This window comes from Drosophila grimshawi, unplaced genomic scaffold (assembly GCF_018153295.1).
Source record: "Drosophila grimshawi isolate 15287-2541.00 unplaced genomic scaffold, ASM1815329v1 contig_1377, whole genome shotgun sequence".
Classification (NCBI taxonomy): Eukaryota; Metazoa; Arthropoda; class Insecta; order Diptera; family Drosophilidae; genus Drosophila; species Drosophila grimshawi.
Window position 1 is genome coordinate 13,456,144 of NW_025062900.1, and position 14,735 is coordinate 13,470,878.

At 38.3% G+C, this 14,735-nt stretch overlaps 3 protein-coding genes across 3 annotated transcripts in view; 2 read left to right on the forward strand and 1 right to left on the reverse strand.

Annotated features, from left to right (window-relative positions):
- The window catches only part of LOC6561727, a 147,668-nt gene that overhangs the window by 67,946 nt on the left and 64,987 nt on the right, over positions 1–14,735 (forward strand). Inside the window, exons 4-6 of the mRNA XM_032736395.2 lie at positions 6,422–6,529; positions 6,970–7,061; positions 8,325–8,569. Of these exons, the coding sequence (XP_032592286.1) occupies positions 6,422–6,529; positions 6,970–7,061; positions 8,325–8,569 (445 nt within the window). The remainder of the gene's footprint in view (positions 1–6,421; positions 6,530–6,969; positions 7,062–8,324; positions 8,570–14,735) is intronic.
- On the forward strand, positions 354–702 carry LOC6562535 (protein kish). The gene has a single exon (XM_001988241.2). The coding sequence runs from the start codon at positions 361–363 to the stop codon at positions 577–579; it is 219 nt and encodes a 72-aa protein (XP_001988277.1). The 5' UTR covers positions 354–360; the 3' UTR covers positions 580–702.
- LOC6562814 overlaps positions 9,494–14,735 on the reverse strand; it is a 33,261-nt gene continuing 28,019 nt past the window's right edge. The window contains exons 12-13 of the mRNA XM_001988238.3: positions 13,791–13,932; positions 9,494–10,178 (exon numbers count right to left, since the gene is read on the reverse strand). Of these exons, the coding sequence (XP_001988274.2) occupies positions 9,582–10,178; positions 13,791–13,932 (739 nt within the window). The 3' untranslated portion in view covers positions 9,494–9,581. The remainder of the gene's footprint in view (positions 10,179–13,790; positions 13,933–14,735) is intronic.

Sequence of the window (14,735 nt, forward strand, 5' to 3'; positions counted from 1 at the left end):
TCAAAGGGGGTTTTTATTAAGCTTATGCGGGCATATTCCCTCTCTTTTTTTCTTGAGGTTGCGTTAGCTCAAAGTTGAATTACATAAGAGGCATTAATTGGCAAAGGCAGTGTTTGTTGAGTGAATAAAAAATTGTTTTCACTTAATTAAATGTTACACATACCGTATATATGTGTATATGTGCTGAGTGGGGAAGCTACAGAAGAATCTGGCTAATTGATTTTCTGATTTCGAATACCAATACATAAAATCTTCAACAATCTTAGCAATGCTAACAATAATTTTCAATAAAGTTAGTAGGCTTTCAATAGCTCGACCAATCAGATACATTTTTCAACAGAAACAAATCAACACAAGAAAATGAGTGCAATATTCAATTTGCAAAGCTTGCTTTCGGTAATCCTGTTGCTGACTTGCACCTGCGCCTATTTGCGACCTTTGTTTCCCAACATCTTATATCGCAACACGTCCGGTTTGAGATGCATCCTGTGGAAGCTGGCGCGGATTGGAGAGCGAATGTCGCCTTGTGTTGCTGCTGCCTGCGTTATTATGGCAGTGATGGTGCTCTTTTCGAGCTAAGACTGAAAGAACTTTCGACAAAATTGACAAGACTAGTCGATTGAATAGTGTGTTCAGGTATCAATCTAATTGTAAAACGTTATCAAACTCTGATAAAATACAGCAGACTCCAATATACATTTGCCAATAAAAAGAGTATAAAATCATTGCATATTTATCAAACACCCCTGTTAAAAAAAAGGGAATAGATAATTAACATAGGTATTTATCAGCAATGTTAGCTCTGATGATATTGGCACATCAAGCACTTAATAACTATAATGGACAGACAACACAACCAGTTCCGTTTTTATATAATTGTACAGATGTTACGAGTGGTTTCACTGGTTGCACTGCATGAAATAACAAATAAAATGTTCAAGTCGACCTTCCATGGCCAGCCATAGGTGATTCTTATCCGGACGAGCAGGTGGTCGGTACGGTCCGCTTGCGGCAATCAATGTGCAGCGCAGCCACGGAAAAAGCACCGCAGCCGCTGCAGCTGCTGTTGCTGCAAGTTAAGCAAACAAACCGAGAGCGTTAAATGGGAACAGGTTCAGTACGAGAGTCGGCAAGTGGAGGTACAAATCCAAGCTACATAATAGTAAAAGCACAATGTTGTGGGCGTTGCAAGTGCAATGAGTTGGTTGGCATCAGCCAACCGCCCTCGCCTCCCAGCCACGCCACAGGACTGCCTCGTGTCTGTGAACTGTGTCAGTGTCATTCGCATCGCTTGGCCAGCCATAAGTGAGAGTGAGTGCGTATATTGTTTGCCATGTCAAACATTGTCATCTATCCAAAGTCGTTGAGGAGGTTGCCGCATTCAGTGTGTGTCTGTGCAGGCAGCCACTGGGGATTGGGATTGGGGCAAGGGTCAGGAAGGGTGCTTGCATATTGCAATTAAGTTTTGTTTGACCAAAATTTTGACCTGTCTTTGTCACATCATCTGACTGAATACCAGCCTGCAATCCTCTTTTCCAGACACACAAACACACACACGCTCTCTCTCTGTCATTCTCTCTCTCTCTCTCTCTGCTCAATTAAAAGTTTGCCATTTTTGCAACTCTTGTATATCAGTTTTAACTTTAATTTTCCTGTACAATATGTGGCTTAACTTGCCTTTGCCCAAAAAATTGTTGTCAACACTCGCTTGTCTGCAAGAAACTTTGCAAATATAATTGGCTGTTGTTATCTTTCGCCCTCTCCCACTCTATCTCTCTCTGTCTGGCTCTCCATCTCGCTGTTCACCTGTCAAAGTCATTTCAAATTTGTTTTTACTTATGCAATTTAATTTTCGCATTCGTTATGTTTTGGAAATTAATTTCTACACACAAAAGATAAAACCATAAAAATGGAAATGGTAATATATTTATTTTAACAGCATTTTTTTACGATAGTCTGGCTATAAAAAAAACAGCCGTAGGGCAATTGTTACAATCAGCTACATTTTATACACTCGCCGTACTCAGGTCTAACCCTTCACACACACACGTCCACTTAGACGCACCCATCAAATTTAATGGCATTTAATTTGATTGCATTAGCTGAATAGGTAAGGGAAAAAATAAAAAGCAACGGTGTTTTTTTCCTATTTTTTGCTGCTAAAATTTTATTTGTCGGTCGGCACTCATAGCACATACACAAACCCACACTTCAGGAACACCCACTTACAAACACACGCGAAAAAAGCCAATTTGTTGTAATTTGCCATTCTGATTCCTCTCCATTGTGTTCTACGAGAAAAACCCTTGGCAGACAGTACTCCACTCGTATGGAGGCGCTAATGCTCTTATTGATTTTTAGAAAGTATGAAAATTGAAATTGTAATGACTATTCGCAGTTATCATTGTTAAGGAAATACGCAATTCTGTTTTATGGAATTTTTATGATTTATTTCAGATTTGCAATTGCAGTATATGCATAGAATTCAGCAGTTCAGCTAATATATATAAACATATTATAATTTCTGTATTCATTTATATATTAGTTCAGATAGGGTTTTTCTGCGTTTCTAGCCACTTGAGATATTATTTGCCTCTTGCATATCTTGGCAACGCCATGCTTTTTGGCGTTGTGTCAAAAAGTCGTCTAGAAATGTTAGACAGTTTCTCAATTAATCCAAACGACGAGCACTGCGACAAAATACGCACCAATAAATATTGAATTGCACGTATGAAATATGAGAAGGCATAAGAGCTTATTTATTTGTGTGTTTTCACTGTAGTGAAAAATGCCAAAAATAAATCAAATAATTATTATTTTAACTTAATTGAATATGGTCGAGAATTCTTTATAATGCTACGGTGAACTTTTTAGAAAAATTCAACCTTACAAGGACAAAAAAAAATTGTTATTCTTTAGTAAATTTTCTTGAATTCATTTTACCCTGTCTTCATTGTGTCTGATAGAGAAAAACATTTCGCTTTCCGCTTTTCATCTGCTTTCTGTCGCTTACTCGGAAGTACACTACTCGCTGGGGGAATCTTGGCTGCTGTTGCGAGTATGACATATTCATGGCATCCATTGGCAGACACACACACTTATATATGTATACATATAATGAAAAATATTAGTCCTTTCTACAAGCAGTCTTGCAGTCCGCACTCTGCACTGAACTGTCACCATTTCTCGAGTAGCAGTCCATAAAATAAAAATGTAGCAGCTTTTGGCACACAGTTTTAATTGTTAAGCAGCATTTGAAATTTAAATGAATTTAAAAACGCTCTGCGAAGCCCGATTTCGTAATCGACTGAAACTGAAATAACTCCAACAAGAATGCTCTAATCGAAAATGCTTGTCAAAAATATTCCCTCGACTGAGGTATGCAGCACCCTTCAGTATATTTCTACATGTTTACCTTTTTCATTGAGTGCACCTTAAGCTGCAATGCATTCAATTTGCCACACATTACTCACAATAAATTATTTGCACACTTGTTTCGCACCATACTTTGGCTTTGTATGAATAAGGGGTATACTAATATGAAAAAAATAAAACGAACATGTAAATTTGTGTGCGCCAACATTTCTGCTTGATGAAAAAAAGATTTAAGCCCTCAAAAAATGACAAAAATAATCGTGAAATATGCAGACAAACTACTGCACACAGGAAAACAGCTGCAGGTGATTTTCAACGATTCGTAAAAAAAAGAAGTAAAATGCAGAGATAGACTTTATTCAATGACCTCTTTTGGTATACACTCTCGCTGGCCATGTTGTCAAGGTAGATTTATAAACGCAGTAAAGAGGCATAATAAATTGAATAAGCATATTAATCTGATCAATACCATCATCAATACCATAAAATGAGTTTCGTGATTGGAAAAAATAAAATGTCGAGCTGAAAATGTGTATAGTGTAACTTAAAGTCGAGTTTATGTATGGCAACTGCATTTGTTGAGTAACTCTTTTGATGCGTGTTTTTGTTTTTTTAGACAACAGTCTGTATGTGTCATTTATTTGGGCAAACGTTTCCGTCACAGTCGGTGGGACAAGCAAGGACGTTTGGTTTTTGCACGCGTTTTATATTCGTAAGCGACGCAGATGCCCGGACATAGAGGCAATTAATTTCCGCTAGACAAAGGCACAATTGCTTATATGCTTGAGATACACAAGCAGGGAGGAGAAGTTGACGAAGAACAACAACAACAACAACAACAGCAGTGTTGCCAGTAGGTCAATGTGTGTTTTTAACAATGGGCGTTTCCCATGCCCTACATGTATATCGAACATATACATACCCAGAGAAATGTATGATATATGGCTGGAGACAACAAAAGCATTTGCTTGAAGCAGTTCGAATTTGGGCAAAGCTTGGCTTTGTGGTCAAAAGCAATGAAATGTGCTTTTAATTTATGGCTAAAACAAGCGAGCGAGGAAAAAGCAACGCTTCAAAATGATTATCCCGGCGAGCAACGAGCTCTAATCCAAATTTTATCGGCTGTCCGCAATGCCCCAGCACACATCAAGAATTCCCATTAAAGCACAAGAAGTCCTGGAAGCAGTTCAAGAACACAAGCGAAAGTTTAACAACAGAAGAGGAATGTGAGAGGAAAAGTTTTCTTGTCGGCCTTCAGATGTGTTTTTTTTTTGTCGCACCCCTGGGCACGTTTTGATTTTTTCCGTTAAAGTTATTGGCGTAGGCGAAACTTTTTCGCTTCTACTTCTTTAATGTCTTGTGGCTAATTCGCCGTATACTTAACCTGCATTGAATATCACCATATGTGCCCGGCTATGAGCTAATGTGTATGGCCCATAGCCCTAAAAGCCGATCAATTAATTTTGCTTTTATTGCGCTTTGATAGCCACAAAGCTTGACATGGGACAAGCAAAATATTGACTATTCGTTTGCAAATAGCATCATAATACTTAGGTGAACAGTATGATAGTGAATTAAGTGCAGTTTATACATATATAGAAAGCTTAAAGTTTATCCGTAATAAATCCTAGAAGTGCCTTAAAGTTTAATATCGGTCTATTATTTATATATTTTTTAAATGTATTTATTTAATTTTTTTTTTAAATATTTTTTGAAAAAACCATGTGAAACCTATGTTTTTTTTTTATTTAGCATATTCAAATAGACCCAATATATAATGCCGCTGCATCTAAATAATTTGAAAATGTTTCTATAAATTAATTTGTGTTGACATGTGTCAACGACGCAACTGCAACAACAACAACAAACAAAACAACAATCGCCATTGTTAGCGCTGAAAAGCGAGCGAGGAACGGTCAAATGTCCGACTCCTGGTCGCATAGAATGTAAAACAAATGGCAAGGGATGTGCAATTATTTAACTAACAAATGGCGACCTTTTTGTTTATGTTTCATTTTTTTTTTTTTTTGCTTTCAGCTTTAGCTAAACTGCGAACCCCAATTAAATTGTCAACGGGAATATTTTGTTTGCGGAAATTAATATCTGTGATTTAAAATGCTGAAACGCAATTTGCTGCCGTTTATCCGGGTTGCTCGGAACGAATTCAATTGTAAATTGAAATTGATGTGGTAGAATTAAATAATCAAAATGTTTGGGCTTGCTAAACGACGTTTCAACTGTGGATATTATGCATACGCCTTTTAAATTGAATTGCGCAATGGAAAACACTTACAATTTTTAACATGCCTGCTCAAAGTCAAGTGGGCACAATTATTTTTGCTTATTAGAATAACATTGAATGGCAAAATACTTCGGCTTATGCTCAGAACTGTCCTGGGGTCCTGGGTTCTCAAACTGTCTACTTTAATGAGCAAACGGAAGGAAGCTTAAGGACGTCTCGGCCTGTATGCGTAATTACTCGTAATTGAACCTAACAAGTGTTACAAAGCTCTTTCAAGGCTGCCCGGGTGACGTTGACTGTTTGCAGCCGTATTTTTATACGCTTTATGCGTCTGACGTATCCTTGGCGCCAAGTTTTTCAAATTATTGCCTCGGGTTAAGTGTGTGACCTTAGCATTTAGCTCTAATGATGTTGATGCTCTAACTCTGATAGCATTAAATGAGCTTTCTCACAATATTCGCTTTAGCACGTACCAAAAAATTAAGAACAAAACTTAAATCTTCTGCGTACTCACATACTTGAGTATGATAAAGAAAAAAAAAAAAAACAAATATATAGTAAAACTTCTGTGTCTTAGCAACTGACAAATCTCAATTTTGTGCCGAGCCGCAAGCTGAGAGATAAGCAACTGTGAGCCCTGCGCTGACAACTGCGCCACTGCCTATCTCCGAGGCATGTTCTGACAGCTTATCTGTGCCACTTCCCGAAAGTCGACTTTTGCCTAAGCTTAAGCTACATAACAATGCAAAGAAAAACCAACAATAATGCAACACATTCGCATCTTGCAACCATATCTCATTGCAGCTCTTATGGTTGCGCCTGTTTCGCCGGCTTCAGTGGCACGGATTGTGGGCATGGTCCCCTCTGCACGGATGCGCACACAAATATTTGCCAAAATGGTGGCACATGCAAGTAAGTACAGTCAACGCAAAATATGTTCACGCTCTTATTTTGTTAAACTTAAAGTTCATTTCGCTAGAAATAATTGCTGACATTTTATTTAATAAAATAAACAATAGTTTTTCTTATGGCGATCACTTTTTATAATTTAAATTGCTTTTGTTCCTTTTTTTTATTTATTTATTTCTTGAAGAGAGAAGAAAATTGAAGCATTTTGCACAGCTGCTTATAAAAGTGTTCCACAAATGTATCACATCTTTATACTTTTTAACATCTGCGCAAATGTTTACTCTTATGAAGTGTTTAAAATGATAATCGCAAAAGGCAATATTTAAAAAGTTGATTAAAATACGTATATGTGTAACAATAGTAAACAAAACAAGTTCGTATAAGTATTAAAGAAATGGATCAACATTTTTTGTAACTATATTACCACCATATTACAATTCCAGGCACATTGGCGATGCGGCAATAACCTGCCACTGTACAACGGGCTACAAAGGCACCAAATGTGAAATTCCCGAAATAATCGAGTCAACCCAGGGTAAGTAAACTCCCAAAAAGCAACTGTGGTTTAATCAAAAGTAACAAGCACTTTTAAATTCCATATGAGTAACTGAAAAACAAAAGGTTTCTTTTAAAATTGTAAAACACATAAGTGACGAGAGAGAGAGAGAGAGAGAGAGAGAGAGAGAGAGAGAGAGAGAGAGAGAGAGAGAGAGAGAGAGAGAGAGACAGAGAGAGAGATAGAGAAACAGAGAACATGCAGAAAGAGAGAGAATGTAAAAGACTGAGGTGAGCAAACAAAAAAGACGCCGGGGAAAATATTTAATTAAGCAAATAATAATGCATTTAAATTGCCCTGTGCCACGGTGCAGCAAAAGGAAAGTGTTTTTTGGGGAATGGGGGCTGTGCGCCGGAGGAAGGAGAGGAGACTTTGTCGCACCATTTAACGGACAATTGTATACAAGCTGCAGGTAGTCGATGGATGGCATGCCACGCCAATATTGGACTTTGTTGTTGCGAATGCATTGTTGCAACTGCAACTGTTGCAAACAGGCAAAAAGCCCAGAATATTACAAGATAAAGAACAGTTGGCAAGGAACGATTAAGTAAGCTTTGGCGATTTAGATTTTATACTTTATCCGATGGAAGTTAATATATTGTAACAAAAATGATATGATTAGCTCTGTAGGCCGCTCACAGAGACGGTTATACACTTAATATACTTACTTATACTGACATATTCATGGCTAAGCAATAGATGAGTATTTTACCGAGTTATTTTTAAATTGGTTGACATTAGAATAGATGTCCATCACATGCTTTGAATGCTCCCCTGGCAACGTGTCGCTTAAATGACAATGTCATCGTCAATTTGACATTCGATTTTCAAGCTTAGCAGGGATCAGGTGGAAAGTGCATAGTAAATGTTATGGTTATGAAACTGAGCGAAGCAGGATGATACTGGGTTATCCTGGCTGCGTGTGAATATGGGTTATCCTCGTTGCGTGTGTTTGGCATTTGACGTAAACATTTCTCAAATTTTTTGTGCGCTGTAATGTCCTTTATTGTCTTCAAACGCTTTGTCTCTGACTATGATAGTGCAGTTTAGCAGGTCTTCCTCATATATATATATATATATATATATGTCGATAGCTGAGCAATATTAAATTGCTCCACTTTGTCATATCAAATAGAAGAGAATGAGAATGCTTGTAAAGGAATCTGCATATGCTTTAACATTATTATTTTCAAGTATGTTACACTTACATACCATTCGTTTTTTATTATCCTTAATATACAGGATGCATTGGAAATGCCAGTGCAAGTAATTGCCATCGTGCATGCGAATTCGACAACAACAACGGCAATTTTGGTTCCAGTTCCATTCTCAGCGGCAGTTCCGGCTATTTCAACGTGAGAAGCAATCGAAATGCGGCACGTAGTGGCAAGACGCGCTACGAGGTGACCATGCGACTGGGTGCCAATCTCACCGGATACTATCGCAATTCGGAGCGTGAACAGTTGGCTGGCGTCATGGAACGACAGGTGAGTGGCTTACAAAAGCATACATTCAAATGCACAACACATACACACACACACACACACACACACTTACACATAAAGGAGAGCACTCCAAGAATTGAATTAGGCTACTCTATACGTAATAAGTGTGTATCTGAATGCAGCACTTAGCAGTCTAGATGACCTGCACAGCTCTCCACATTCCCAAATAGCTGTTACCGTTTACGTGACTCACATGAGCACATACTTATATGAACGTGCAACACTTCAATGCTTCTTACAGTCCAGCCTTGATGCTTACTTATAACATCGAAAGGGCAATGATACGTTTGTACTGATTAAATTTATGAACTTGCTTTCTCAAGCCTGCATTTAATGCCCAACACAACATACAAGCAGAGAGAGAGCACTTTAATTAGCGCCAACTTTCAACTAAATGGCAGACACTTTTTTATTTTGCCATTTATTTCGCACTGAATTACAATTCGGAGGCCTGGCATCATTACTGGCTGACAACCGCAACTGGCAGACAACTTCAAACTGCTTCATTATTGTCTCCCCTATTTGCCTTCAACAACAGCATCAGCATTCATTGCTACATCCTCCTGGGTGGTTAGCTCCTGCGGTCCGGGCCACTCAGCTCGTATCTCAGATGATGACAGGCTGCAAACATCAACACTGAAATCATCATCTGTCAACGTTGAGTGCAGATCGCCCCATCCCCCTGTTGCCCCACCAAAAAAATTATTAACTGTAACTGCCAGCCAGTTGACATTTAGGGGCTGCAAAGCTGTCCTGGCCCGACACTTGCCTCTTGAGCGGTCAAGATTAACTTCAATTCTGTGGTGCTAAATTGAATAAAATTTACAGCAAATTAAAGTTAAATTAATGAAGTCAAGCTAATAAAAGCTTAGACTGATATTCATACTTAGAAAACATATTTGATTAGTGTACGACTTGGTGACTCTTCAACATTTAATAGCATTATTAATGTGCAAGTATATTCATAAATATAAGACGTAAATTAAATGATATATTAGCCAACATAGTTTTGGTTCAAGTTAAGCTGATCCTCCTGCCTGACTGCCTGACCTATGTTGTGCAACATATTTCGAACCGCTCTGGGCGTACGCTCCAATGAGGCAGTCCAAGGATTGTGTTGTATCTGTTGGGCATTGTTGGGCGATGCGCTGCCAGCACTGCTCTCCATGATGGTGGGCATGTTGGGCGTGTGTTGAGCGAGCGACGGTTGCGCTTCGCTGCGATCTTGCAGCTGGGTAAAGTTGCCACTCGCATAGTCTCTGCCACCACCGTCGCCCCGCTTGAAGCTGTTCACCGACCTAGAAAGGCGACCCCAGCGATTTAGTTTCTTCGACGCCTTGCGCTGTCCACTCAGCGACGTGCGATTGCCTGACTCCAAATTAGAGGTGGCGCTGTTCTTGCTACCAGCGCCTGCCGCATGCTGCTCCAACAGGCTGCTCACCAGTTTATCCAAGACCTTCAGATCGACATTCGATTGTGCCTCGGGTATGGAGTTCATGCGACTGCCTGCCAAGCTGCTCGGCTTTGAGCGCATCGCTGCCTCCCCATGACGCGTATTGAGGCCAGCAATTTCGGCAAGGCGCTCCGTTACCTAGAAGAGATGCGGCAGATAAGACAAACAAGAACTGATAATGTTGCAAGCAAATATAATAGTCGCAAAACAATTGCAGACTTTGCCTGCATAGACTGATGGACTTGGATTCTTCATACCATTTTTTACAACTTCAAGAAATTAGTATTTTGCTAATATTATTACTATTGTACACATTTCAAAACCAGGTTTATTTGTACTCTTTTTTAGAGTCGAAAGAGAAGCACAATCGTGAAATTGTACTTATTTTTTGATGCGGATATGCCTCGATAATTTTAATAACATTAGAGGTATATCATACCCAATTTTATATAATTTTGGCATTCATTTTAATGAGTTCCGGGTATACTTTAAATGATATTGTATGATACAAAATTGTGTATTTTAAAGTAGTTATAGAAGCTACCAAAGTGCAGTTTTATAAAAGCACAAATTTCAAAATATAAAAGTTAAATAACGTCGATAAGCAACAGTTTAAGAACTGAAAAATTAATTTAATTTAAAAGAGTGCAAATAGTTTTATTTAATTTAATTCGATATATGCTCACATGAATTCCAGTTGAAGGCTTTTGACTATAGCGAGATTTTGTATTTTAATTGAAGCAAAATATTCAATGCAGATATCTTGCTTGTCCGCGTTCGTCCTGCCGCAGTGCGGCCAAGTGAAACATGCCGCTTTACAATACAATAAAATCGTAAACTAACGAAAAATGCGCCTTTTGCAGGCCGAGACTTGCACAGACTTACAACTTACAACGCGAGAGGCCCGAAGGATAACACAATCGGGCTACCCATTCCCATTTCGCTGGTGGTCGCAGTGGTAGCCGACTACCGCAAGGATTAACAATGGCGAACGAAAAGCAATGTTTTATATTTTTTTTTTTTTTTGTGGTTGGAGGGGCTCAGTTGGCAAAGCTGGTAGTGTTTCTCGCGTAGAGCAGGGTGCGACTTTAATTGATGTTTCATTTCCGTTGCAAAGTGCTTCCGCTTTCCTGTGCTCAACATCCGACGTTTGTTTTGTGCTGTGCGCTGCCCACGCCTCTGGTCTGCCGCTCAAGCTCGAATATCAACCCGAGAAGCCTGCAAACCCGGTAACCTGGCAACCCATTCACTGGTAATTGAGTATCAATGCGGTTTTAAGTGAAAAATGCTGCAAAAACGCCTTCCCACACACACTCACACACACACACACAACCAGACCACATACCACTACTCACACACATCCTCCTCTCTATTTAGGACTCTTTCCGCTCGGCCCACTCAATGGCCGGCCATTTCCGTTTTTAATCTTTTGCCTTGATTTCAACGTTCGTTTCTCTCTCTATTTTTATTTTTCTATCTCTGTCTCGGTCTCTGTCTCTGTCTCTGGTCTGTATCTGTATCTGCTGCTGCTGTTGCTGTCTCTGTCGTTTTCAATTGCCTTGTGCTTCGACAAACGGGGTTAATTGAGTTTTAGTGGCCGCGACTCACTTTAAATGGATTACAAGCCGTTCAGCATCTAGCCGCCTCACAGCCCCCCTCCTCTCTGACAACTTATCAAGTTTGTTTTGCACTCTGCTCTCTGCCAACGGCTTAAATATTTGGAGCATGTCTTGTCTGTCACTCACTCAAGTGTCTTCTCATTCTCAATCTCATTCTACAACTCGGCTTTCATCATTCCAAAATGAATTAATGTGAAAGTTGATTTGTGGCAATTCATGCTTCGCTGACTTCCCGCTACACAGTAACTTTTAATTGAGGCATTTATCTTTTTGGTTAACAGGAAATTGCGAAAGTTCTTTTCGTCATATTTCGTGGGGGACATGGCACTCCATATGGACTTTCTGATAATTAAGTAGACTCGGGTTTATTTATTCTTTTCATATATTTCATATTTGCTATGCATCAGAAAACTTATTCATATAAAATATTTTAAACTTATTCTTCATTAGGTGGAACGTGCTATGAAAGAGACAATACAACAGTTTTCTTCACCTTCGTATAACCTTCTAAGTTACATACACCCGAATTGGTCTCTCATCAATTGTCACTCAATTTTCAAGCTCTTGCTCTAAAATTCAATCTTCACATAACATGAAGTGAAAAAAGATGCAAAGAAAACAACAAAATGCAATGCATCGTTGTGAGAGTAGAATGAAAAACACATTTTGTTGTTTTTTTTTTTTCAATATTCCGACTTTCTTCATGGATGGACATACTGCAATTGTTTCCAAGCCTTTGTTTTTGCCAACAGCGATGGCTTCATCTGGTTCTACCATAAATCTTAAACGATGCTTAGCCATAAACATGCAGTCTCGAGTTTTTCCCTCGCGACAAGAGCGAAACTGCTGCTGACCTTTTCCATTTGCACTGTGCTACCCATTGATTTATGACCGCTTACTTGATTATCCGACGTGTGGGTGTGTTTGTGGATGTGTTTGTGGATGTGTTTGTGGATGTGGATGTGTGTGTAACTGTGGATGTGTATCTGTATCTGGGCTGGCAGCTTTTGCTTGTCGTTGTTTCTCGCGACAAGCTCTTACTTTTCAACCACTGCCGCGCTTATCAACTAATGATTGAGGTCAGTTCTTTATGTGGATTGTACTCTGCTCCCTTCTCTTAATACTCGTAATTGCTGCTCATTTAGCTTAAATGCTGTCTTGGCCCATTTGTGTGCTTATAGCCACTTGACAAATGCGATAAGCGGACGTTTATTGTTATTCATTCTAATTGTTATGCTTGTTTTCTTTAAATGCTCTCGTTCTTATGGGTCTGTTGGGAATCACCTAAGCATCTTATTTTTGACGTATATTTATAATCTGTAGTCTGAAATATGTTTAGCATAACTTTATTTATTATTTTAAGAGTCTAACAATTGTGCATTATTTCAGTTGTTATTTTGTTAATTATGGTATAAACATTATTTAGAAACTGGCAAAAAATAACTTTGGCTAATGCACTTTTATTGATCAATACACTCATCAGAATATCCTTAGCTTATCCCAAAATTGGTAAATTAAAACATTATTCATGTGTTGGATTCGCTCGTTTAGTCATTTGATGAATAAATGAATCCCAGTTGCCCAGAAGCTTGTCCTCCGACTGATTAAATTTTGTTTGCTTGGCTTTTCCAAGAAGGTAAATGTACACTAAAGAAATGGGTACTGTTTAACTATGAAAAGCTTAACAAATCATATTCATAATGCACTTCTTATAAGCAAATAACAAACGCAAACTCAATTACACCTGTATATATGAATTTTTGCCTTGGGTTAATATTGTCATATCCGAAAGTTCCAACTGATTGAATAACGAAAGTTACAATTTGTTAGTGTGCATGTTATTCGAACTTACTGACGACTTTTCCCTCAAGTGACTAATAATTTAATTTATATTAACTTTGCAAATACACAGATAAACGGCTGAGTAAACGTATTAAAATATTTCAATGCATTCAAAGGAGCTATAAAAAAAACCGAAAACTCTATTCCATGTCTATGATTACCTCGAGCACCATTGAGTGTTCCAAAATTACATTCACATTTGAATGGAAGAAGAATCGACGGATGTTTGAGGTAAAACCACTGCTTCCCAGTATCCTTGTATACAGGTAGTTAATATTACAGGACTTACCTCACTGACCGCATTGCTCGAGTAGCTCATCCGTTTGACCTTCTGGAATGTTGCATCATTCTCGGCCTGGGCGAGAGCCCGCTCCAGTGCTGTATCCATTTTGGCACTACGCGTCTCATCCAGTCCCTTGTAGTTTGTCCCACTGCAATGTTAGCATAAGTTATAAGAAACTTGTTAAATACATGCAACAGCTAAAAAAAAAGAACAGCGCCGAAGTTAATTTACACTATGGACCCTTGGAATTACAACTGCTGCAAACTGTAACTAAGACCAGCATAAATTTCAAATCAGTTTAGTTTATTTTCACAATTTGAAGGAATTGGTAAATTTGGTAAGTGTTTTAAGTCTGATTTTCTTGTCCAAGAAACCAAGAGAGATTCAAAACAAATTATAAGATTTATATTTAAATTTTTCTTAGACAATATTACCGAAGAAAAATGATGAACTTCTTAATAAGCTGCTAGCAAGAGCATCTAGAATAGTCTTCTGTAAATATGTATTTAGTGTGCAAATGAAAAACTTTTGTGAAAAATTCTCAATGCGCTTTTGTGTGGTCCATTTTCAACATTTTTTGTTCTGTAGTTTGAGTAAACAGCTGGGTTACTGAGCGTTAAATTAAAAACGCTAGCAGCTGCTAACTAATTAGCCACATATATTTCAAGGGTGATATTCTAATTGTTTTTATGGTAATTTTTACAAAGAACCTTTCACAAAATATGCTCCTGTGGTGTTTGGATTTCTGTTCTCTGAGTTTATATAAAATATTAATAGGGTTTCATTGTATACTTAACGCCTTACACACCTGATTTTTTTAACTTCTTTTCTAAATATGCAAATTTCATGAACTGAAATATCTTTCAATGCTGTGCTACGCTTTTACAGAAAAGTGCCATAAATTTCTGACAATGATTTCAATTATGCGATAAATATATTTTGTATGCTGCC